At 36.6% G+C, this 27944-nt stretch overlaps 1 protein-coding gene across 8 annotated transcripts in view; it reads right to left on the minus strand.

The window, feature by feature from the left end:
- Nucleotides 1-27944, minus strand: part of SNAP91 (synaptosome associated protein 91) — a 161059-nt gene that overhangs the window by 59621 nt on the left and 73494 nt on the right. For all 8 annotated transcript variants that reach the window (XM_066254193.1, XM_066254209.1, XM_066254207.1 and 5 more), the window contains exons 10-13: nt 22596-22666; nt 15887-15914; nt 11882-11991; nt 9654-9772 (exon numbers count right to left, since the gene is read on the minus strand). In XM_066254193.1, the coding sequence (XP_066110290.1) occupies nt 9654-9772; nt 11882-11991; nt 15887-15914; nt 22596-22666 (328 nt within the window). The remainder of the gene's footprint in view (nt 1-9653; nt 9773-11881; nt 11992-15886; nt 15915-22595; nt 22667-27944) is intronic.

The raw sequence follows: 27944 nt of genomic DNA on the forward strand, positions 1-27944 counted from the left end.
ATTTTTTAAAATACACACACACACACACACACACACACACACACACAATTAACATATCAGTTCCTTGCTTTTGACTAGTATTATGTCCAGCTGGAGGATGATGATGAGACTTCCAGCAATGATGAAATGAAAAATGAAAAGTAAAATTTTCTAAGAAAATGAAGCATATTGGTGAATAATTGATGTTGGAAGAATTCTCCATTCCTGAAACCACAGATTTTAGTCTCTAAAATCTTAATTTTCTAGATAAAATAGAATTTATGTTTCTCAGTCCTTCTTTTATGTAAAATCTTAGCTACTATAAAAAATACCTTAGGATGATAGAAACAGCTATTAAATATTTTCAAAACTACCACTTTTTTTTAAAGGATTAAACTATTCAAAAAAACTACAGAAGCAGAGTTTGATCCATTTGCAAGTTGTATATAAACAGATTTTTTTGCATCACAGAAATTGCTAGAAAATATTCACTGTTACTGAAGAAACAGAACTACAACTAAATTAATAAGGAAATCTTTATTCTGCAGTGAGATGTAGCTAAACTTTTAGGTATAAAATTTAAATGTGTCAATATATTTAAGTGCTTACCCATATGACACGTATAAACCATATCTGGAATATATAAATGCTTGATAATGATTAGCTAATAATAACAATGGTTAACATTTAAGTCAAATTGTAATTTTCATTATTGAACTGTGCATTTCAAAGCTTCTATTAATCTTCCTTGGTGTGTACATTTGTATATATGCATGTGTATGAAGAGACTAAAGATATAGCCCCCAGATTTAATTAACAAGTTAGAAATCTCACTTCAAGCATTTCTATTAAGAAATTATGTTTTCCCACATCTAAGATACACAGAAATATAACACATATATACTCATTTGTTTGTGCTAAGAGATGAATTTATTATGCGAAAGGAATGCTCTCCCTATTATGGAGCCAAAGTTAGGAATTTAAAAAATGCTCTGCATTCTTTTCAGTGAAATATATTCATTATTAACCCACAGGATGCCATATCTTATATGTATTACTTATGTTAATTTTTTATTAATTTTTTTTTTGAGAGAAAGAGAGAGACTGGAAGGGAGAGAGAGAGGGAGGAGAGAGATAAGAAACATCAACTCAGAGTTGCGACACTTTAGTTGTTCATTGATTGCTTCTCATATGTGCCTTGACAAGGAGGCTCAAGCCAAGCCAACAACCCCTTGCTGAAGCCAGCAACCTTGGGCTTCAAGCCAGAGACCTTCGGGCTCAAGACAGCGACCTTGGGATCATGTCAATAATCCTGCACTCAAGCTGGTTAGCAGGCACTCAAGACAATGAGCCTGCATTCAAGCCGGTGACCTTGGGGTTTTGAACCTGGGATCTCATCTTTCCAGGTCAATGCTCTACCCACTGCACCAACACTGGTCATGCTTAAGTTAAAATTACTAAAATAAAAATTTGCTAAAATTTGGTTGCTTTACACCAACAGGAAAATAAAAATATCACTTTCAACATGTGCCCTAAAATGGCAATGCTTATCAGTACCTACAACCTCCAAGAGACATTTATAAACACCTGAAGAAGTGTGGTTGTTGGAAAATGAAATCTTCTTACTATGTTATGGTCAGATAAGAATATCCAAATAGGTCAAAAAAGTTTTAAAGTTTGCATTTTACTATCTAGTTATACAAAATTAAAATATGCTTCAATAATAGAACCAGTCTAATCTTACCAAACAAAATTGAGAAAGTGATTTTATTTTTTCTTAGTCAAATGAGCCAAAATGTATTTGTTACAATTTAGCATCATCTTCACCCATTACTGGGTATCTGTAGAATAAATGCAAACTGAAAGTAATTATTACTTCTCAATCTCATATTGCATTAGTTTACTTCAATTTCTTAAGCCTTATAATTTTTACTATTTTGCTTAGAAAATTTATTAGTATTTTTCTCAACTGACTTTTCTACTGATATGCAATAGTGACACTATTTAATATTTTAAGACAGAAGACTAGTGCTGTTTAATTAACAAAAAATGAGCATCAGGGCAGTGGTGGGATTCAAATAGTTTAACAACCAGTTCTCTGCCCTAATGACTGTTTTAAGTATAAAAAAATGATATACTGAAAGGTAGTTTATTATTTCATGCATTTAATATTTAAACAAGAACAATAAAAGAAGTACACAAAACTATATTATAAAAAAAGTTTTAAAATATTAATGAAAAAATATTTAATAATATCTGACAAAAAACCAATACAAGTTGTCATCCCCTGGTTGTTTGTCACGTTTTCTCTTTGTGTTATATGTTTGTTTATTAAAGTAACAAATGCAAGGGAATTAAAATGTAGTATTACAACAAAGGTATAATGAGTTTTATAAAATGAATAAATAAATATTACAAGCATAGTTCCATCAAATTTTTTTCACCTAGGGATGGAATGAACATTACTATGGGTGCTTAGAAAATGCTGTTGTGCAGATGAACATTAAAAAAGAGTAAGGAATGTAAATATGTGATTTCCACATTGGGTGCCTGCCCAGGGACCTACCTTAGAGAGAACCCTGATTACAAGTGACATTTTAACAGCTGGTTCGCCGAACTCCACAAAAAATTAGGTATTGGTTCTGTCAAACCGATGCGAACTGGCTGAATCCCACCACTGCATCAGGCCCTAAGTCAAGGCTTCTGTTTGCTTAGAATGTGTCTGTACTAATTATAAAAAAAAGTGCTCCCTCTGGGCCAGCAGATCAGGAAAAGAAAGGCACCACTTTCTCAAGGATGAGAAAGGCTCACAGTTTACTTAGCAGAAAGCAGTCTGGCTATCGGTCCCTCCCCTGCCTTTGAGTGTCACACAAACTGCCCATCCATGTCAGGCAGCCCTGGCTGAAGCCACACTTCCGTTTCCTTCTATACCTATGGATATCTCAGTGTTTCTATATCAATACTTATTTCTAACAAGTGAAGACTGAAATGTGTTATAAAAAAAGTGGTTATTATCTTCACTTATTCTTTTTTTTTTTTTTTCAGAGACAGATAGAGAGAGAGTCAGAGAGAGGGATAGACAGACAGGAACAGAGAGATGAGAAGCATCAATCATTAGTTTTTCATTGCGTGTTGCAACACCTTAGTTGTTCATTGATTGCTTTCTCATATGTGCCTTGACTGTGGGCCTTCAGCAGACTGAGTAACCCCTTGCTCGAACCAGCGACCTTGGGTCCAAGCTGGTGAGCTTTTACTCAAACCAAATGAGCCCACGCTCAAGCTGGCGACGTTGGGGTCTCGAACCTGGGTCCTCTGCATCCCAGTCCGACACTCTATCCACTGCGCCACCGCCTGGTCAGGCTCTTCATTTATTCTTCACAATATTACGTGTCTTAGCGAAAGTACATGAAGATGAATATGAATAAAAATGGTACACTGAAATTTAAAAAGCTTTCACCTTGGTTTTTCTTTGTGAATGTAAATGGGCTCAATAAATCAGTGACCAAATACTCACATAGGTGATCTAATCATAAACTCCTAACCTGTGGGTCCTGGTGGGTAGTCCTGCTCCAAACCCATAACTTCTTTATCTTTTCTTCATCAAGCCTTGTACCTTGCTCTTGTGCTTCTAGTTTAACACACGTTTGAAATGCCAGAGTAATCCTCCTTTTCAGAGGCATAGCTACTCTCCAGGGAGCGCATAATCTTGTCAACTATTTTGTAAAGTAATCATCAAGATTTCCCCACCTTCATGTAATCTTTCTTATGTCTCCTCCTTAATTCCAAATGTATAAAAATAACTACAAATCTGCCATGCTCGGCATGTCATCAGGTAGCACAAATAAACTCAAATAATCTCATAAAAATACTCTACAAATTTGGACATTTCTTATGTTGACACTTAAAAAAAGAAATTGGTGCCAAAAGTAAAACATGAAAAAACAAACAAACAAAAAAGAAATACAAAATTTCTCATCCATTTCACTTTAGAGAATAAAGTGAAAAGAGACAGTTTGCAGTTTTACTGTTTATTCTTTAAAGTCCTAACTAAGTCACTTAACTGGGAAACACTAAAAATTACAGTGTAAAATACATACTGATTTAAACAGTTAAAGAAGAGTTAATACCTTCATATATAATGGAAAAAAAACTTATTGTCTATCTCGACAAATATATAATTCACACTAAGTTTTATATTATATAAGGTCTATAAATGTCATTTATATAAATATTATGAATGAAGGAAGTATATAGATTTAAAATATAGATTTGACGGATTCTTAAATAGGAAAAACATAATACATTGTAAAACCACTATGGTAATGAAAATAAATTATTAGTAAATTGAAATCAAATATTTTAAAAAGATAAACTTCAAAATGAAAACTTGAAAATCCAGAGAAGAAAACTTGAAAATCCAGAGAAGGCTTTTATAAAATTTCTTCAGCAAAATTTTCCTTTGCCAATTGAAATTTAATAAGGTTAAGTCAAGTTAAAAGAAAAAAATTTAAATTTATTGATTGATTTTAAAGAGAAAGAAAAGGAGAAAGAGAAACATCAATTTGTTGTTCCACTTATTTACACATTTATTGGTTGATTCTCGTATGTGCCTTGATGAAGGACTGAAGCTGCAACCTTGGCATATTGGGATGATACTCTAACGGTCCAGTGGTCGGCAAACTGATTAGTCAACAGAGCCAAATATCAACAGTACAACGATTGAAATTTCTTTTGAGAGCCAAATGTTTTAAACTTAAACTATATAGGTAGGTACACTCCTTATCGAGGTAGCGCCCGCACGTGGTATTTTGTTGAAGAGCCACAGTCAAGGGGCCAAAGTGCCGCAATGTGGCTCGCGAGCTGCAGTTTGCCAACCAGGGCTCTAACCAATTGATCTACCTGGCCAGGGCCTTGAGTTGTATATGGTGTAAGATAAGGTTTCAATTTCATTGTTTTGCATGTGGTTATCCAGTTTTTCAAATACCACTTACTGAAGAGACTATCTTTTTCCTGTTGTGCATTCTTGGTATCCTTGTTAATCCCCTATTATATGGCTATTTACCTGCTCAATTCTGTTAATTTTTGTTTGTATATTTAGGTACTCCAATGTTTGATGCAATACAATATTTACAACTTGTATATTCTCTTGTTTAATTGATCTTTTTATAATTATATAATAATCTTCTTATAACTATAAGAGTTAATATAGTCTATTTTAAGCTGATAATAATTTAACTTCAATCACATACAAATACTTTATACTTTTAATTCTCAGCCTATTTTATATTTTGATGTTCACTCTACATTTGCTTATCTTGTATACCTATTAACAAATTATTGTAGTTTTAGTTATTTTGTCTTTTAATTTTTTTTTTTTTTGTATTTTTCTGAAGCTGGAAACGGGGAGAGACAGTCAGACAGACTCCCGCATGCGCCCGACCGGGATCCACCCGGCACGCCCACCAGGGGCGAGGCTCTGCTCACCAGGGGGCAATGCTCTGCCCCTCCGGGGCGTCGCTCTGCCGCAACCAGAGCCACTCCAGTGCCTGGGGCAGAGGCCAAGGAGCCATCCCCAGCGCCCGGACCATCTTTTGCTCCAATGGAGCCTTGGCTGTGGGAGGGGAAGAGAGAGACAGAGAGGAAGGAGGGGGGGGTGGAGAAGCAAATGGGTGCTTCTCCTATGTGCCCTGGCCGGGAATTGAACCCGGGTCCCCCCATGCCAGGCCGACGCTCTACCACTGAGCCAACTGGCCAGGGCCTTGTCTTTTAATTTTTAAGACAGAGTTAAAAATGAAATGCCTACCAGCATTACAATATTAGAATATTCTGAATTTGATTACAAGTGGTTTTATACATTTATATATTTTCATGTTACCTAGCATCCTTTTTGTTAATCTGAAGAATTCCCTTTAGCATTTCTTGTAAGGCAGGTCTAGTGGTGATGAACTTCCTCAGCTTTTGTTTGTTGGGGAATGTCTTTCTCTGCCCCTCACTACTGAAAGGACAGCTTTGCTGGGTAGAGTCCTCTAGGTTAGCAGTTACCTTCTTATAGCATTTTGAATGTATCATCATACTCCCTCCTGGCCTGCAAGATTTCTGCTTATAAATGTGTTTATAGTCTTATCAGGGGTTCCCTGTATATAACAAGTTGCTTTTTTTCTTACTGTTCTCAAATTTTTCTCTTCATAATTGACTTTTGAAAATTTGTTTAATACTGTATCTTGGGGTAATCTTCTTTGGGTTGATCTCACATAGGGACTTTTTTTTTTTTTGCAGAGACAGAGAGAGAGTCAGAGAGAGGGATAGACAGGGACAGGCAAACAGGAACGGAGAGATGAGAAGCATCAATCATTAGTTTTTCATTGCACGTTGCAACACCTTAGTGGTTCATTGATTGCTTTTTCATATGTGCCTTGACTGTGGGCCTTCAGCAGACCGAGTAACCCCTTGCTCGAGCCAGCTACCTTGGGCTCAAGCCGGTGAGCTTTTTGCTCAAACCAGATGAGCCGCGCTAAAGCTGGCGACCTTGGGGTCTTGAACCTGGGTCTTCCGCATCCCAGTCCGACGCTTTATCCACTGCGCCACCGCCTGGTCAGGCTCACATGGGGACTTTTGAACTTCATGAATCAAATGTCCATATCCTTCCTATGACTTAAGAAGATTTTAGCCATTATTTTATTAAATAAGCTTATGTCCCTTTCTCTCTCTTTCTGGACTCCCATAATGCATATATGTGTTCATTTAATGGTATTCTATTGGTCTCTATGCTTTATTCCCTATTGGCTGTTTTCTAATGATCTGTCTTTGAGTTTTCTTTCTTTATTTCTTCTTCTTCATTTTTTTATTAAGTGAGAGTCAGGGAGACAGAGAGACAGACTCCTGCATGTACCCTGACCAGGATCCAACCGGCAACCCTTGTTGGGCCCAATGCTCTGCCCATCTGGGGCCACTGCTCCATTGCTTGGCAACCAAGCTATTTTAGTCCCTAAGGCATGGCCATGGAGCCATCCTCGGCACCCAGGGCCAACTTTCTTGAACCATTCAAGCCGTGGTGGCAGGAGGGGAAAAGAGAGAGTGAGAGAGAGAAGGGGGAGCAGTGGAAAAGCAGACAGTCACCTCTTCTGTGTGCCGTGACCAGGAATCAAACCCAGGACTTCCATATGCTGGTCCAACACTCTACTGTTAAGCCAATTGGCCAGGGGAGTTTCCTAATTCTTCCTTCTGTCTGATCAAGCTTTTTATTGAAGCTCTCTTGAATTTTTGAGTTCATGCATTGTATTCAGTTCAGGCAGCTCCAGAGTTTCTGTTTGATTCTTTTTTAATTCTTTATTAAACATCTAATTTTATTAATGTAGTGTTTTCTTGATTTAGTTTAGTTATTTATCTGTGTTCTCTTGTATATGATTGAGCTTCTTTAAGATGCTTATTTTGCCCTGGCCGGTTGGCTCAGTGGTAGAGTGTCGGCCTGGTGTGCAGGAGTCCTGGGTTCAATTCCCGGCCAGGGCACACAGGAGAAGCGCCCATCTGCTTCTCCACCTCTCTCCCTCTCCTTCCTCTCTGTCTTTCTCTTCCCCTCCTGTAGCCAAGGCTCCATTGGAGCAAAGTTTGCCCAGGCGCTGAGGATGGCTCTGTGGCCTCTGCCTCAGGTGCTAGAATGGCTCTGGTCGCAACAGAGCGACACCCCAAGATGGGCAGAGCACTGCCCCCTGGTGGGCCTGCCGGGTGGACCCCGGTCAGGTGCCTGCGGGAGTCTGTTTGCCTCCCCGTTTCTAATGTCAGAAAAAAAGAAAAAAAAAGAATAAATATAAAAAAAAGATGTTTATTTTGAGTTATTTGTCAGGCAATTTGTAAATCTCCATTTATTTGGTGTTGGTTACTAGATCTTTATTAATTTCCTTTGGTGGTGTCATGTTTGTTGTCTGATTCTTTTGATCCATGTAGCCCTTGGTTGATATCAGGGCATTTGCAGGAGCAAACACCTCTTCTAGGCTTTAATAACTTGTTTTGACAGGTAACAACCTTCTCCTGTCAGATCTCTGGGCTGATGACGTTGCCTCCAGGATAGCAGTGGAATGGGATTGAAGCCAGGTCATCTGGCTACTGCTAGATCTACTGTGGGTTCAATGGTTAGTGGGTCTGTTACCATATCCTTGGGTGGAGGTAGATCCTGCCTAGGCTCTCATTAGAGCTAGAACTGGGACAAGGGTCCACATCAGGGTCTGCAGTTGGGTCCACAGATGGTGGGTTTATTACCAGGTGTGTGGATGGGTGTGGCTGCTGCTCAGTTGCTGGGCAGGTAGGATTAGCTCTAGATTACAGCAGAGTAGGGCTGGAACTAATTCAGAGGGTAGCTTTAAGTTATAGAGTCAGGACCACAGTGGTAGGCCTGCCTCTGGAGGCATGAATGGGTGTGTCTCTCACCAGGTCCCTAGGTGTGCAAGTCTGCTTCCTGACTGAGGCTAGGAAAGGATGGGGCTGAGCCCCTGGGCTCCTTCAGGATTTGAGGTTGAACAAAGGTCACTAGGTCTGCATCTGGGGGCACAGACTAATGTGCCACCACTGGGTCCCTGAGCAAGAATGCTTCTGGACCAGGAATGAGATGGGCTAGAGTTGAGTCACAGGCCATTTTAAGGTACACAGCTGAGACCAAGATCAGCAGGGATGTTACCCAAGGTATGGGCACGTGAAGCTCCTCCCCAGTCTCTTGCTGGTAGCAGGATCAAGGCCAAACAGGACTTTAAGCAAATCCATAGGGGGGTGACAATGGTGTCTCCAGGTCTATAGCCAGGACACCAAGGTTGGGATCCAGCCTCTCACTTGGGCATAGACCTGTCATCTCAAAATAACCCTCCTTGATTTGAGCTCTACTGGGGATTTACAACCTCCTACTTGGATCTCAATGCTCCCACAAAGGCACTTTGGCCCATGGATGGTTGCCAAATTTTTTGCTTTGCACCTCCTATTCTAACATCTTGTTTCTCTAATTCTATAAGTGATTTTTAAGCTTTAAAAAATTTTATATTGATAGTTTGATGCAATAGGGCATGGCATTTAAAACTAACTCTGTGCAACTTTGAGAATTATGCAGTAATTAACTTAATTTTTATATTAGTATCAAATATGCTTTAAAATAAAATACTTGTAAGAACTTTATTTTTTTCCAGGATACCTGAAGAAAATGGGAATTTCTCTCAATCAGTTTAGAGTGGATCTTTTCTGGCACAAACAAACATCTATCCCAGATAGCAAATGCATTAAGCCAAATACAATGTGAATTATAGTCAAGGAATTCTTGAAGGAGGCTATACCCAAGAAAAACAAATTAGAAATGCTGCCTTTGCATAATCTCATAAATTTGCAGGAAAATCTGAATTTCTAGAGAACAATACTAAATATAATCAGAACTTTAGAACAGCAAAGAAAAGTACTGTCTTTGCTTCAACTTTTAAAATAAAAACTATATGACTACTTGAACATTTCAACTGTATTATAGGTACTTTTTCTATCTTTGTCTCTTTCTCTCAGTACAGAATCCCATCAACAGATGCCAATCTCAGCATTTTCTCTCCCAGTTTCTATCACTACTTTGGATCCTCAGAAGGTAAGCATCACAATTACAGTCTAAATAAAAACAACAAAATAGACAGGTGGCATGGCTGTCTGGTTTCACTCACCTCCCCAAGAAGTGGCTCCTCCGGAAGCTGGTGCTGGTGCTGGTGTCGCGGCGGCTGCAGCCCCTCCTGAGGAGAAGTCCGGCTGGAGGTCCAGGAGATCACTAGATGGTTTAGAAGTGCTAAATGGAATATATCACTTGAAAATCAGGTTTTGAAATTTTGTAATGTGAAGATGCTTTTAATATAGAGTTATGTAGAAAAACATTAAAGATTTTGTGTAGTTTAAATCAAATAAGTGACTAATATTTTGGAAAGGATGGCAGTATAGCATATGTTCTTCTGCACCAAGGGTTGGCAAACTACTCTTGTGAAGGACTAGATGCTAACTAAGTACATTAAGTTTGTGGGCTCGACGATCTCCGTCAATGCTTGACCCTGCCACTATAGAACAGAGTAAGACATATATGTCACATAATCAAATAAATGTGCATTCATTCTAGTAAAACTTTATTTACAAAGAAACCAGTGGACTAGATTTTCCCCCTGGGCTGTTGTTTATCAACTCTTGCTCTATAGACAGTAACAAAGTTAAGTCATATGCTAAGCCATGGGTCTGACACCAGATCATGGGGCAGAAATTAAAAGGGAAAATCTAACTGCCTCAAAGTAAGGTGAAATTTTCTTAATCATGTTATGAAATGCTGCTTATGAGGACTGTGACAAAAGGAAACATAAGCCAAATATTAAAGGTATTAGGGTAAGAGGATTATAGGTAATTATTTTTATTTTCTCTATTTTCTATTTTTTTTGTATAAAAAATATTCTTGTCTTGAGAAGAACTTATTTATAAACAGAAGTTGTTAAAATGAATATTTACTAATGTACCTGTTTTCCTCCATAAAAGTACAACATGACAAGCTGCCTGTAAAGAGGCCTCACCTAAATATACCTCCATGTTTCTATTCTTAGTGCGTTGGGGCTCTACTTTTCAAAGCTCCTCCATCTGCAGAGGTTCTTAGGAGGGACCTAGAGTTCTGCTAATCAAAGTATGGCTTCTAAACTTGTAGCATCCCAGGACCTTGTCAGAAATGCAGCATCTCAGACTTGTTTCATTACCTACTACATCAGACTCTAATCCAATGTGACTCCGGTGTTTCCCATGTACATTCAGGTTTAAGGAGCACTGACCTAAAGGTGACCAGACCAGAAACCAAGCCATCAGTGTCCCAGGTGCCCCACCCTCATCACAAACAGCAGTTCCATCTTTATCTTTTCCACATATTAGGATTCCAAGTAATATTCTTTTGAAGAATGGATTCTGCTGCTCAAAAAAAAAAAAAAGTTTTAAAACTCCTAAACCTGGCCTAGCTTCGATGCCCATTTCCTAAATACAACAGGCGTAAGTGCCAGAATAGGGAAACATATTTAGTAGGACCCAAGTCATAGCTTTTATAAGAAGCAACTTATCTTAATATAGAGGCAGAAAGGACTTAGTTTCGCCAAACTAGATTATAAAAAGCCAAACTACACAAGTTCAGGGTATCACATATAGTCAACACGGGTACTTACTTGGATTTATTGCTTAGTCCAAAATTTATGTCTCTAAATATAGAGCAATTACGATCAGTCGCAGATACTACAAAAATGAGACCAGAATCCTCCCAAGGCAAAACATCCAAACAAAGAGCTGACCTATAATTATTATTTGAGGAAGCCCCTGTGAGTTGGGGCTTCACTGTAGGCAGCTGTGAGAGTTCACAGAATGTACAGTCACCCCTACCTTTCTCACTGCTGTTCCGACCTGTATGTGCTAAAAAAAGCTGGTCAAGAACACCACGGTGATCTCTTCCTAAACACCAGAGTTTGACTCCCTCAGATACATCAGCTAATTGATCGATAACTGCGAGCTTTTTTTTTCTTTTCTTAAAAAAAAAGCACTTTAAGGTAACCTTTTAAATTTTCCACAAGAAGAAACTACTTTTCCACATCAGTCATTTCAGAAGAACTTGCAATGTGTGCATGATTTTTCCACTTTCTTTTCCAAATGTGTGGGCAACAAGGTGACTTCCACAGCTTAGGTCCTTCCACTGCTCTGACAGGTACAGGCCTAAGGTATTATATAAAGTGTAGAAGAACTTACTTGGCATACCTAAAAATAACCCAAAATAGTACATGGTAGAACTAGCTTTCATTTTCTGAAATCATTTGGGTTCAGTACATGAAAATAAAAAAATAAAAAAACCTCATCAAAATATTAGCAAACATTTACTGAATGTTTATTAACTAACCTGATTGGGGCAGCTGCAGATGCAGTTGCAAATAAATCAACAGGTGGGGATGTGTCAATAGTTTTAGCTGGTGTAGAATTAGGAGACGTCACAGTTGTGGCTGGAGAAGACTGAAAGTAAAGGTGCACAACACACTCTAGTCAGATACAATCTGCAGGACGCAGAGCAGGAGGACAGCCACTCTGCAGACCCAAGACATTCCCAGCATTTATTTAACGCCTCTTGGGAGGAAAAACTGAAAAAGGCTTGAAACCAACAATTGTAATAAATAATCAATACTGGACAAAACATCTTACAAACTTTAAAAGATAAATGTAATTTATGTAAAATGATAAAAAATGTTTGGCCTCACATCTTAAAGACTTCTATTTACATATTTAAAATCAAAGCTAATTTTTTTTTTTTAAGTAAGAGAGAGACAGACAGGCAGACACATAGACAGAAAGGAAGGGAGAGAGATGAGAAGCATCAACTCATAGTTACGGTACTTTCTGTTCACTGATTGCTTCTCATATGTGCCTTGATGTGGGGTGGCTCTAGCTGAGCCAGTTGCCCCATGCTCAAGCCAGCAACCTTTAGGCTCAAGTCAGCAATCTTTGGGCTTAATCCAGACAGTGAGCATGGGATCATCTACATGATGGATGAGCCCATGCTCAAACTGGTGACCTTGGGGTTTTGAACCCTAGACCTCAGGGTCCTAACTAAGTCAAGGCCCTATCCACTGTGCCACCACCAGTCAAGCTAAATGTATTTCTGAAACATAAAATTAGGGGGAAAGATCTTTGGCTAGCTGTCAATAATTTTATAAATTATTGATTATAATAATTAGTATAAAATTAAGGCTATTCTTTTTCTTTCCTCTGTATCACAAATAGACTTAATGTGAAGTCTTCTCAGATGCTTTTAAAATCTAGAAATATAACTTACAAAATAGTTCACAGATGACAGAGAACAATTAGCAGGAAACACTCAAGTCATTGATAGCTTCGGGATATCGTGACTATATCCCATCACTAATATGACAAAATAGAACCAAAGAAAGTGAAATGAAAGCTAAAATTTATTGTACTGGACTGGTTTATTTTTAAGAAGAGGACTTAACAGTTAGCCAACATATTTAAAAATTAAAATTTTTATTAAATAACTATTGTAAGTATACTGTCTTTTATTTTGTATATTTAATTCTCCATGAATTCACAAGAGAAAGATTAGCGGAACATCTCAAGACAGTCCATTGATAGTTCTGTAAGTGGACAAAAGTATACTTTTATACACAAAAAAGTATAAAACCAAGCAAGGATTATCAGATATCACTACAAGCAGACATCTGATTTCAAAAAGACCAAACTTAAAAGACATTTCAAGAAGAATAATTTAAGAAAAATAACAGGAGATAAGTTTATAGGAATTTCTAGACTTAACTAGTATTTGTCTAACAGCTATTTGTCCAAGAATATAACCAATAAAGAAGTCAAAATCCCATAGTACACAAGTGCTAAGCATTCAGCACTTTGAGACAGACATACATGCACAGAATGGATATAGTTACTCAGAAAACATCAACTCACACTTCTCTCTTCACTCAAAATTTAAAATTTCCAAATGGAATATGAAAGATCATCAAGAAAACAGAAAAGACTAACTAAAATACGTTTATCCATTGTGGACATTGACAGTTCTGCTAATAGAAAATAGATGTTGCTTTAAACCAATACTGATGAATAAGCTCAGGAAGTGAGGTTAATAAAACACTACTAAGAACTTAATGACAGCATGAATCCACCAACATAAATACAGAAATGAATGTTTTCAAAGGCCCATTAAAAACTGCCTTGTAACAGCAAGCTCTAAAGAGCAGAGAGAGCTAGGAAAACAGAATCAAAATAATCCTCTTAATTACATAAAGAGAAAGTCAATAAAAGACAATTTGGCCACAATGTAGAGACAGATCATCCTAAAGGATGCCATAATTTTACCACACTGTACTCAGCAGTCATATATTGGAATTTTTCACATAGGCATAATAACTTTAAATCTGGCTTTGTATCAGAATCACCAGGGAGCTTTTGTTTTCGTTTATTTTATTTGATTGTTCAAGCTCCCGAGGGGATCTTAGGTAGCCAGCCAGGCAGTGGCACAGTATATATAGGGAGTCTGGGGCCCACCACCATGGCAGTCACGATGACAGTCTTCATGTCTGTAATGACAGCAATTACCTAATGGAAATGTTCCAAAGAGGAAAGAACACATTTATTGCATTTTTTTTTGTACTTTTCTGAAGCTGGAAACGGGGAGAGACAGACAGACTCCCGCATGCGCCCGACCGGGATCCACCCGGCACGCCCACCAGGGGTGAGGCTCTGCCCACTAGGGGGCGTCGCTCTGCCGTGACCAGAGCCACTCTAGCGCCTGGGGCAGAGGCCACAGAGCCATCCCCAGCGCCCGGGCCATCTTGCTCCAATGGAGCCTTGGCTGCGGGAGGGGAAGAGAGAGACAGAGAGGAAGGAGGGGGTGGGGGTGGAGAAGCAAATGGGCGCCTCTCCTATGTGCCCTGGCTGGGAACCGAACCCGGGTCCCCCGCACGCCAGGCGGACGCTCTACCGCTGAGCCAACCGGCCAGGGCCTTATTACATTTTTTTTAATCTAAAAATTACAATGGTAAAGATCATATGACCTCATTTATATGTGGAATCTAATTAACAAAGTGAACTGAGGAATGGAATAGAGGCAAAGGCAGGGTCACAGGGACCCAGAGAGAAAGGAGATGAGGGGATGGAATCATAGAAGGTGAAGTGATTAGTGAAATTATATATACATAACACAAAGATACAGATAACAGGACAGCAAATCCTAGAGGGAAGGGGGGAGGGAGCTAGGGAGAGGGGGGCAAAGGGGATTAATGGGGGACATGGGGGTGGGGTGAGGAAGTTATATTCAGTGGGACACTTGAATTCATGTACACACAATAAATTAAAATTAATAATAAAATAATTACAATGGTAAATGTAAATTACAGATCTATAGAAGGAAATACTGCTGTCACTTATAAACATAATCCTGTCCTTTAACAAGCTAAAAAAGGGATAGGGAGATAAAGAAATAAATTTATTAAGGCAGACTGACTAAAAGGCATGCTGGTAGAAAGACACCTAGCTACAATTTGTTAATCTACAATTAAAACAAATATATTATTATGTGCCTTACCTGTGTCACAGGGCTGTAATTCAGAGTATGTGACAGTACTTTGTAACCAGTAACATTTGTTACATAGATATGTTTGTCTTCAGTTGTAATAGAAGTAAATGAAAATTTCTTCAACTTAAAAAAATTTAGTCCAAATAGAGGACTAAGTAGGCATTGCAATATTACACTGGACTTACAAAATATAAAGGACAATACCTAAAAACTTAGCTTATTTTTTCTCAAAAAGTTAAAAATAAAATTACTATTTGACATAGCAATTCCCCTTCTGCATATATACCCGAAAGAAATGAAAGCAGGGACTCAGATATTTGTACACTCGTACAAATATTCATATGTTCATAGCAGCTATTTTATTTAAAATAGCCACAAGGTGGAAGCAACTCAAGTGTTCTTTGATAGAAGAATAAATGAACAAAATGTGATATATATACATATATATATAAAATATATGTACAATAAAACATTATTCAGCCTTTAAAAGGAATAGATGAACCCTTAAGATATGATGATAAGAAAAATAAACCAATCACAAAAGAACAGGTACTTGTTGATTCTACTTATATGAGGTCCCTGGAGTCCTCCAAGTCATAGAAACAGAAAGCAAAATAGTGCCTGCCAGGGACTGGGAACAGGGAAAATGGGGAGTTAATGTTTAAAGGGTACAGAGTTTTGCTTTGGGAAAATAAAAAAGTTATAAAAATGGATGATAGTAATGTTGCACAATAATGTAAATACACTTAATGTCACAAAACTCTACCTCACAAATGCTTAAAACAGTTAAAATATGAAAAACAAACTTACCTTACTTAATGGAGAGGGAGCACCAGATCTAAAAGGCAACCAAAAAATTTAAACTAAATATATATGAATACAATTGGAGAAGCACATAAGTTCGATAATATTGCTTGGACAAACACTAACTTGTTTATACACAAATTACATTTTTTTAAAAGTAATGAACACACTATTTAAAAAATAGTTTTCATCTTTTACTCAATTATTATGTCCTCTTCTAATGCTTTCCATTCACTAAATTTCTAGTATTTAATTTTTTTTCCCTTTTTACTGCTCTGGTTAATTAAAGGGAAACTTTATGGAGGCCCCATGGACACGGGGTTCAGGCAGAAGGCCGCCCAGCGGGTCAACAAGGTAGTGGAAGGGCCTCACTTAACCTCTTCTTGGGGCACAGGTTGTTGGTGTGGCCACACTTCTTCCAGAAGTTGACAGTGAAGGGGTGCAGGTGGATGGAACACTTGCGGCAGATCATCCTGTCACAGCCGTAATTCTGGGTGAGCTGGTGGAGGGAGCGCTCGATGAGGCCGCGGAGGAAGCACCAAGTGCAGGGTGGAGTCTCTCCGAGTAGTGTGGTCTGAGAGAGTGGGGCCGTCTTCCAGCTCTTTTGCCCGGGGAATCGTCAGGCCAGTTGCCTTCTTTGTCTTGGACGTTAGCTTTGACATTCTCCGTGGTGTCACTGGGCTCAACCCCAAGGATGACAGTCTTCTCGTCAGGATCTTCAAAAAGTTCTGCATCTCTGTGACTCCTGGGGAGGCTGCTGTGCCCTCTAGTTCTGGAATTTCTTAAATTAAAAAAATTTCCCTACATCTCTAGCAATTCAATTCTTCAAGTTGATCATTACTGCCCAGGTCCATCAAAAATAAACTGTCCTAATTGGAATATTAAAAATTTTGCCAAGACTTGGGAAAAATAATGTTTTATAGAAGTAAGAAAAACTCCTCTGGTTTATTATTTTAAGAAGTTAGACAGTTCATTCAGATTTAAAGTATACTGTAATTAATTAATCATAGTTGTGATGCATAAAAGGAACACCTGAATAAAAATAAATTCCTTACAAGCCTTGTTCCTGAAATGTGTCTCAACTTCCTGAAGTTTGTATGTTTCTTCATGGCTATAATGAAATCTATGACGAATATTCCTGTTGTCCTGTTAGAACTGGTGAGAGCTTGAAAAAGAGCATTACCTATTTCTATGGCAATGAAAGAAAATTAGGAAGCAGTACATTCTTTAGTTAGGTTAGGGGAGTAGTGACTGTTACACATCATTCTACAAAGGGCTTCCAAAACAGCTGCCTGAAAAGCTTACTAACCTGAGTTGGTGGGAAATAAATAAATGATAAAACAAAAGAAATAAAGAATATATTTTAATAAGAAGCCTAGTGTCAGGGTCTATTGTAGGATGTCAGGGATGTCTCACTACTTATCTTCAGAGAAAATACCACAGGTATAGTAGAACAAAATCAGCAGAGAGTCAGTAACTAGAATTTTATACAATATCATGACTTTTTGTTTTATTGGATATAACAAAAGAAATTTAGTAGTAGTATATGCCTGAAACATACTTTTTATGTTCAACTTCATTTACAAATAAACGCCTGCCATTTTCTATTTAATTTTTAGTTAAAATTAACATAATGTAAGGGCACACACAGAATTCTGCTATATAATGAAGGCAGAAGCATAAGGGTAGCATTTACTTTGGTTATGTGTAGTTTGGCTAACTGTAATCTTAAGAATAACATATCCCATAAAGAAAAGGATATACCTTTATCTATATTGCTTATTTCAAAGGGTCCACTGAGACAAATAAATTCACAGTGTTCTCTTTATTGACAAAATGTTATTATTTAGGCACCTAAAAATTTAGTAGAGCATAAGGTTGAAAATTCCCTAATGAGTTTCTGGCTAATAATTTCTCCACTCCCATCATTTCCCCCCGTATTTATGTAGAAAAGGAAATAAATTAAGTTTAAATAAAAATCCATGAAAATAACACCCTGAATTCGGCAAAGAAAACAGCGAAGCCATTTGACATGGTCACTTTCTAAGAATGAACCAATTGAAGTTATCTTTCAAGCAATTTTCATGAAGCATTGCTCAGTGGTACGGACATAATGAGAAACACCATTACAGAAATGAGGTTATGCCAGTATCTTTTGAAATACATTTCCAAGCTAATATATAAAAATTTCCAACATATTCTATACTCTATAACAATAACAAAGAAATAGTAAAAATGATAGAATTGCTCTACCTGCCATTAAAGAATATCATGCTCAAATCTAAGTATAAAATTGGCACCAGAATTTTTTTGTTTGCTAAGCTTCTACATGAATGCTATTATTAAATGACACTTGTAATTATTACCCCATGGATTAAACAAATGAAAATCTCCTACTGCCCACATTGAGCTATCGTGCTCTTTACTGCATTGTATCTTAATTGTCTGTTTAAATACCTGTATTCTCCATCAGATGCTAACTTCTTAAAAGCAAGGGAATCCATCTCAATGTTTTATATCCCTGGCACTTTACACAACAGCTAGCACTGTGTAGGCAGTAAAACATATTTCATATTATCTGAGTTTTAGAATGAGAACACATTTATGTACTATTCTTTGTATAAAAATATAAATTAACCAAAAGTCTTTAAAATTGTTTTATGTGAAACTAAATAGTGGCAATGTGTGATCTCTGTTCCCATAGACCAGATCCAGCCTTTGGCAAGATTTCATCAAAAAGGTGAGAGCCAGAGGTGATCTCATTGGAGCCATAACTTTAAATAAGATCATTAATCACTGATTAAAATCTGAGGGCTCTGAGGCTCAGAGAGGTAAATAACTTGCCAGAGTCTCATTATTCTTTAATGATGGATTAAAGACTCCAAAGTCTGTCAGATGCCCAGAGCCTGTCCTCGTTACACATTCCAGCTCTCCTGACGGAAACACGCCCAGCCTATCACATTTGTTCCTCCATGTCACAATTCATAAACTGCTGCTTTTTCTTGTCCTTTCATTCATTTTCTATCCTACCATTGGTCATTTCTCCTGTATGAAAGAAACTGCTACAATATTTTATATATAATGACATTTATTAAAGACCTGTACTTATTTTTATTTCAGCTAGAGAAATTTAGCACATAGTGAAGAGTATTGGGAAAAATAAAACACGAATATAATTTTAGAAGGAAATGAATGACAATAGAATAATCTACCCTAGATTTTATAAAGTGCTACAGATAAACATGTAGATTTTTCTGATTCACATAGCAAATGTCAAGGTTTACTTCTAAGCTGTTAACAGTAAGCTGTCAAAAAATAAAATTTTGTTATTTCCTTTTTATTTTATTTTCCAAGTAGAAGGAGGGGAGAGAGAGAGACAGACTTCTGTATGCACCCTGACCGGGATCCACCTGGCAAAACCTGTATGGGACTGATGCTCTGCCCATCTGGAGCCACACTCGTAACTGAGCTATTTTTAGTGCCTGAGGTGGAGACTCCACAGTGCCATCCTCAGTGCCTGGGGACAATGCACTCAAAGCAACTGAGCCATGGCTACTGGAGGGGAATGAAGAGAGAGGGTAGGGGAAGGGAGGGGAGGGGAGGAGAGAAGAGAAGGGAGGGGAGGGGAGGAGAGGAGAGAAGAGAAGAGAACAGAAGAGAAGAGAACAGAAGAGAACAGAGAGGGAACAGTGGAAAAGCAGATGGTCGCTTCTCTGTGCCCTGACTGGGAATTGCACCCAGGAATCCACACACTCGGCTGATGTTCTACCACTGAGCCAACCAGGCAGGGCCAAAATTTTGTTATTTCTTATTCACAATAATAATCCTTACATAGTCTGGTTATAAGTGCTAGCTATAAAAATAAACCACCAGAAAAACAAAGCACAGATGTGAAAAATCTGTCTTCTAAATATTGTTCATTACAACAGACTTATTTTCCATTTCCTTCACCCTCAACAGTTAGTAAACCCACATGTAAAATAAAATCAATTTCTCTCTTTTGTTCTATGGAACCATAGAAACAGACAATATACAAAGGTGCATCATACAGTATTGCATGAAATTTCAAAAATAAATATCAGCATCTTTAAGGCACTAAATATAAAGGGAATACATATATTTTTATAGTAGACATTTGAAAATGCTCTGTTGTATGCATTCACTTCAACTAGAGGTTAGAATAATTTTATATTGCTACTAGAAGACACAGAAAACAACTTTAAGTAATTTTCTTTATAAAATTGTCTTTTGGCACTTCTGTCACATGACATGGGAAAATCTTCTGATTAGTAAACAAATGATAAGAAAAACTCTGATTTCTGACAACTAAAAGGAATATATTATATATATGTATCTATATATAAAAGATATATATGTATATCTAAGAGAGATTGTTAGTCTTGATACAAGAAGACCAATCTAAAGTAAAACCTTTTATGCCAGTCACCTTGGGAGACAAAAAAGTATAACGAAAAAGACACAGATGTGTAAAATGGACAGAAATCAGTTTTAAATGTTCTAAACACCAAATGTGGACTTTTAAGAGTGTTTCTTTTGCATTTTTAGTAATAATAAAATGCAAAAAAAGTCACTCAATATAGTACTCACCCTTCACTTAAGTTCCCAAGTAAGCACAAACATACAAAGAAGAAAAGAGTTAACTTCCATAGTTCATTTATTTAAAAAATAGGGAATGAGCAAAAAACAAGTTATATGTGGTCTTAGCCAATTCAGAAAAGAAGTCTGACAAGTATAAAATAATTTTAAAGAAGACAGAAAAATTATGCTCAGAAAAAGAAAATCCAAAACAGAAGTTTTTGCTTCACTGCTCTTAGATATATATAAGTATACATAGCTAAATTTTCCAAAAAACAGTTTGCAGCAGCCACAAGGGGGCGAATTTAGATTTGATGTTAAAATTGTTAGAGCTAATGAAATCCACTCCAGAAGGCTGCTTCTCCTGATATTGCAGCCTTGGCAGATTTAACAAGGGGAACGTGTGGATCTGTGCGGTGTGTGGGGGAAGCTGAGGGCGAAAGATGGCAGTGATGCTGACGCTTCACTGATGGGCAGCCCGTGTTGCCCAAGGAAGAGGCTCTGACTCTTGGGGATGTGCATACATCCTTAGCTCAAGAGTGTCCTCTGCCACAGGTGCAGGGACTTTTCTCAGGCTTCCTCCCTCCTTTTCCTTAAATCCCAGGCAACTCACTTGGCTTCCCAGAAACTCTCATACAGGGTAAGCCCAGCAGTAGCTGGAAGTGGGCATCTTCTATTGTGATTTAATATACTTAATATACTTGTGTCTTTCTCATTGACATCAACTTATACACAAAAAAAAAACGCTGATCATCTACGGCCGCATGGAAGCTGGGCGGACATTGGACTGTGGTAACAAGCCTGATAAAGCCCTGGAAAGGTCCATCATTCCAAATAGCTCTGCCATAGCTGCCTGAGAGATTTCAATACTATTGTTTATTCCAGAAAATTTAAAACTTGCAATAATTTTTATACTAACTTGGAGAAGATGACAGAAATAATGCTTAGCTAATAAAACAAACCAAAAAGTAACATCAAGACATGAGTCTAGATTCTTGGAGAATGCCGGCAGAATAAAGCAGAAAGGAGTTGCATTTTGATAGCTGCATCATAGGTAAAATCCATGATCAGCCGACAGCCCTGCAATGATCAGTTCTTAGGTTGTCCTTGCTAACTTCTGCTGTCAATCCAAGTGAAGAAAACATAAAGCCAGGATGACCTACAAAGACAATTCAAACTGACTCTGTGGAGAAAGCTACACTGAGTGTTAAGTGGAGATAATAAAGTATAAAGTAGTCCCCGATTTTTTAGAATTAAAAAATCTACTTAAACCACATGTGTGAAAAGAAAAAAATGGCCACAACACAGGGCAGTGCATGATTAAGGATGGTTTCATGAGCTGTTCCTCCCAGGATGTATGAGATATGCACAGAGATAAGGGGGCTAAGCATCCAAGACTAATGGAATTATCGTCTGTGCAAGGAACAAAGAGTGAAAAGTCTTGCACAGACTCCTGTGAATACACAAGTTTGACACCAGCTAGAGCAAAGAAAAGGAATGGAATATGACATTTTTTGCATGCAAAGAGGAAAAACAGTAAAAAATGTAAGTGTCTAACACAAAATCCAGTCAAATTGCACTTGCCTCTGTTTGACTGCTACTCTCTCTGTAGAAAGGGCTCTTATTAAAATGTCAGCAGCACGCCACACTAAATGGTCCAAGTAGGAAGGGTCTGGAGCCTAAAAACTATACGTGAAGGTTTTGCTTTTTTCACAGGGGGTTGTAACACAACAGTGTTTCAGGCTGCCTGTGAAACTGTGCTTGTTTTTACTCATGCCCAAGGATAACAAACAGCTTTAGTTTTTAAACATGAGCAACTCTTTTTCTGTATATTGTGAATCCCTTCTAAGGACAAATATATAAATCAGCAGGTTCAGTGAACAGGGGTACAGCCTACTAATTTGCTGCACTAGTCTGCAGATACATTCATTGCCTACACACAGGGTCACAGTGTTATAAGTTAATGAAATGGAGTGTGGTTTTGAGGTAACCCAAAAGAATTACAATAAAGCATACCCTAAAACTGCAGTAGTAAAAGTTGTATTGTGACAAATCGCATTCTTGTAAAGAATGACTTTAACACTTTCCACCTTATTTAGAATATACAGCTAATGCGTACTTGTTTCCAGGTTTCTTTCCTTCTAATGTGTTTAGATGCTGTTCAAGGGTCTCCATAAGACTGCTGGGAGCCTACAATAAGAAAGTAAGAATAAATGTCTGCATCGCTTGCTTTCAAAGTAAACACACTGGAACATCACTGTAACTTTGTATGGTGGAGGTCTGTAGGTGGGCTCCGACACCTATGTGAGATCATTTCATTCTGGTTCTTTTAGTATATAAATCTTTAAATTCTCAGAAATCTCAGACAAGCCCATTGTACATATACTTAACTCCACTGCTTAACAAAGAGTGTTACAGTATGGTTTCAGTGCAGAGAGTACATCGGATAAACTTTTTCTAAGCTATTACTTATATGCAGCAAACTTGATTTTATTATTTTCACCATATATTTCCACATGACCACCATGAAAAAAAGAATAGGTATTTGCATCCAAGTCAAAAATATAAGTGCCCAAATACAAACTTACAGAAATTTGAAAATACAGTAAAGTCTCATTTATCCATGTTTGACTGAAATATCGGGAAAAAATGCTACTATATTAAAAAAGAGGGGATAAGTGATAGTTGTGAGAGAAAGAATACAACTTTAGTAGTTAACAACAATTAAGATTTTCTTAAAGTGACTGAGTGTTCTTATAACATTTTAGGCAATATAAAGTGATGGCATTTTACTGTATATTAGAAAGAAAAATAACAGGTTCATACAAATATTTTACCCCATCTAATTTTACCTTTCAGAGACTTTTAACCCAAATTAGACCTTAACAGCAGCATAAGCATTCAAAATATAGCATATCATGAATGAAATATATAACTACATGTATAGATACACTGAATTTTGATAATTATATTTAAGTTATATGAAATTAATTTTGAAGGCCTTTAATTCACTATGCATACTGTTGAAAAAATAGCTCACATAACTCGAGAAAATTCCTATCACTATAATTTTATATTGTACTTATAATGACAAATTAAAACAAAATGTTATTTAAAATCTTTAATTTTGAAAGCCTGAAATAATGATTATTTACTTTAATTTCACAAATAGACTCATAAAGTGTCTTAACAATTATGGGATTATTATAAGTATAAATTACTAAGTAAAGAAACATGTAAATTTATAAATATAAATCACTAAGTTACAAAATATTAATGTGATCAAAGTGATAATTTAAGGTAGGAAGGAACAACTCTATGAGTATTATCTAAAAAGTTAATGACTGTAGTGTAGAACAAATAGACTATCAGGGGATATAATAAATTTAGAAAATTATAAAAATTAAAAGTTTAAAACATAACTCAGGTGAAAGTTGACTCGACAAATTCCAGTAAACTACAACTAGGAATACGCCTCTAAGTATAAAAAAATAAATTTTTATGACATAAAATAAATTTTGTCCCATAGAAGAAATAGTCAACTATATAGTTGTGCTAATTTAATAACCAGAATATACACTGTAACCTTAAAAGGAAGAAAACAGAAATGGCTTCATAATTTTTGGGTGAATCTCACATGGTAACTTTAAAATTGTCATAATGATAATTATAATTTTCACCAAAATGGAACCTAGGAAGGCTGGGCATATAACTTTAAACTTCTCATATTTTCATTTTTTCCCATTGAGAGCACAGTAAGAAAAAAATGTATCAAGCCATAGAAGCTCTCTATAGTTAGAAGACTCAGGTCTTCTGGATTTTAAATACAAAGTAAAGGAAATACAGTTCTATGCTAATCCTGCTAAAAAATGACAAATGCTATTTGTAGTCAGCAAATAGAGAACAATATAAGATAACAACAGATAAAAAAGAGGTAGCATTTTATCCTGTAACATTTGTTAGTTAGCTAAGCAGCAAAAACCAAAACCAGTAACATAGTTGGCAATTTCATTCTTTTTGCCAAGTTTCTTAATAATTTAAGGAAGAAAATTTTTAAGTAAGTTAATAGTCACAACAGTCACAATGGCAATCTGACCAAGAATACAGACTACAAAATTAACCTTTGTCTTTAAGGGGAGTTATTTTGCAATACATTGCACATAAAATTAAGTTCAGAGCATTTTTACCTTAGAGGTTTAAAATGCTTCATTATTTATATTACTTATGAGTAGTAGAAATCTAATAGGAATAAATTCCCCAAATGTATTTGGAAGGAAAAAACTTGCTTTGATAGTAATGTTCAGGAGTGCAGAAATACTGGCCTTCTCAACGACAGCTATGAGCATTTCCTGGCATACGATAGACAATAACCAAAAAATCATATTTCCAAGGAGCAAACCTTTGAAAATGCCTCTGCCATTTTAAAAGAATTTAAGATGAACAAAATATACTTAGTGGTATCTTTAGTTGCTTATATTTAAAAATGCCAAAGTCAATAGACCAGTCAGACGGAAACACCAACCCAAAGAATGAGAGTCAGCCGGTGCAAGCTAACAGGTAACAGCAATGTATCACGGTTACCCATCCATCGGCAGTACAGTCTAAAAGGAGATTTTTCTTTACTAGTAGTTTTCAGATCAATCAGAACTCCTGACATCAAAACCTAAGATGTTTTACATAAATGAAAATACTTTAAATTTGGAATATGTATACACAATACCAAACAGAAAATAATATTTTGAAAATAATTCTTTTCTTGGGACAAATTCATAAATAATTTTGAGTCTAGGATCAAAAAGGAAGCATCCATTAAAATTCAGATGCTTTAGATTCTAAAGCATCATTAAGTGGAGGGGGGTTTGGGAGGCTGGGTGGAAAAAGTGAAGGAATTAAGCAAAACAAAATAAAACAGAACTCATAGACACAGATAACAGTATGATGAGCACAAGAGAGAAAAGGGGATGGGGGAGGTAGAGGAGGGTGAAGGGGGAAGAGATGACTTGAGGTGGTGAACAAATAATACAATATACAGATCCTGTATTACAGAACTGCACACCTGAAACCTATAAAATTTTATTAATCAGTGTCACCCCAATAAATTCAATTAAAAAAACCTAAATGGAAAAAGAAGCAACCAGAAGATCATTTGAATTTTTGATTGTTAGATCTAGGAAACCATTTGAAAGTACTGAAAAGAAATATCTCAGTTCTGATATCATAGTCACTTCTTACCCCAAACAGAACTTTTGAATGCTTTCACAAACCATTTTATTAATATACATAAATCATTTAAGTGCACTTATAATGACATTATATGCACAATTTAAAAAGGGCCACAGATGCCCACATTGGTATTTATTGTGCATTTTCTAACCTGAAAGATAACTATTAAATTCTCTGTTCCATCTTGCCACAAGAATAATTCTAATTCTTTTTCAGTTACTAGCAGCTTACTCCTATTCCCGGTCAACGGCTAACACTGTGGTCTCCATCTCCTCTTTAACCCTTTTCCATGTTTCATATTTTTGTTTATTGCCATAGCTAGATTCAGTACCATGATGGCTACAGAGAAGTCTGGCAGAGAACAGTACCTAATCTCAAAGATGCAAACTAAGTCCACAAAAAATAGCATTTCTGACCCATCTCCAGATTAATTCTGATCTAACACTAAAGGATTAATCCTAGGGCAGATCGCATTTTGGTGCAGACCTTCCTATCCTGTCTCAGTGGGTCTAAATCCCCAGTTCAATTAGAAGACTCCATTTGACTTGTGGAAGGGGCTCTAAATAAAAATTAATGAGTGAGTTTACCTCCGTTACTCATATTCCAAATAGAAATCACAATTAGGTAACTGATTAGGAATTTTCAGAAGCACAGAATACACTTGCATTGAGATATAAATAAATTCTGGAGAAATGGACTATACAGTTTTTTTAAATGAGGAGGTAATTTTAAAATAAATATTAATAGTGATGTGAATGTGCCTCTTAAGGTCATAACAAAAGTAGAAGATATGAGATATCAGATTGTAATGAATATCTAGCACAGAATAGCTTTTTACTACATCCAGAATAAGATTTTTACCTTAAGGATTTTATCTGTTTTCCAAATAGTGTAAGTCATTACATAAAATATATATTATGTCTCTGAACTTCTTGAAAGAGATTATATAAGTTATAATAAATATAATAGTATCATTAAAAAATTAAACCCAAGTATGTGAATCCTTCTTTTAATGATATACTATAATTTTCTAATCTTAAAAACAAAAAGGTATTAAGTATTCCTTTAAACCTTCTTTGTCTTCCTTCGGACTCTACCCAAACTAGGTAAGACAAATGAGGGCCTATTTTCTTATTAACTGAGAGCCTCTTTAACAATATAGTTAGTTTTTCTTTTATTCTACACTGTACTTGATCATCTTCTCATTGTAGCAAAAATATTTTATACTAATATTCTACACACTAGAAGGAGCTACTGCTCAACATTTAAATAAAAAAATATAACGCCATCATGTTCTGATTGTTTTATGAATTTTATTCTATGAATTTGTTCTATAAATTCTTGATGTTTCACTGGTATTTTAATTATATACATACAGAGGCAATTACTGTCAGTTTCTCTATCTTCTATATAAATAAAAATGTAAATGTTTGTTCAAAATCTTAACTCTCCGAAAGTTCATCGATTGCTTTGAAATTTTGATACAATGTTGCATTTGAATACGCGCATTTTTATATACCTATGAATATGAGCGTTTTTATATACCTACTATTATATAGATGTCACACCTGTGACAGGTAAAAACATGCTTTTTTTTAAAAACAGCGTTATCTGTTGGATGTAAAAGCAACACATGCTATACGAAATATTTTACAATTATATATTGCGTGTTCTAGAGTCAGCAAACTAGACAATCTCTATATCTGCACAGACAATGAAACAACAAAAAATATTGTATACCCACGAGCACTGTGAAATTAAACATATTAGAAACGTGTGCTTTCTCTTTTCTTTCTTTTCCATTTAACCAGACTGAGCCACAGCAACACATTGCCGGGTACAGCTAGTTCTTAATAAAAATTTAAGGTCAATATTATCTTAAAATAGAAATATTTTAAGATAAGTAAATTATTAAATATATTTCAATATTATTAAAAAGTGGGTACTCTTTTATTATTATAATTTTCTTTGATTATAATGACCTTTTTTTGCCTGACCAGGCAGTGGTGCAGTGGATAGAGTATCAAACTGGGACGCAGAGGACCCAGGTTCGAAACCCTGAGGTCACCGGCTTGAGCACAGGCTCATCTGGCTTGAGTGCAGGCTCACCAACTTGGGCACGGGGTCGCGGGCTTGAGAGTGGGATCATAGACATAAGCCCATGGTTGCTAGCTTGAGCCCAAAGGTTGCTGGCTTGAAGCCCAAGTTCGCTGGCTTGAAGCCCAAGGTCACTGGCTTGAGCCCA

The sequence above is a fragment of the Saccopteryx bilineata genome, chromosome 1, assembly GCF_036850765.1.
Source record: "Saccopteryx bilineata isolate mSacBil1 chromosome 1, mSacBil1_pri_phased_curated, whole genome shotgun sequence".
NCBI lineage: Eukaryota > Metazoa > Chordata > Mammalia > Chiroptera > Emballonuridae > Saccopteryx > Saccopteryx bilineata.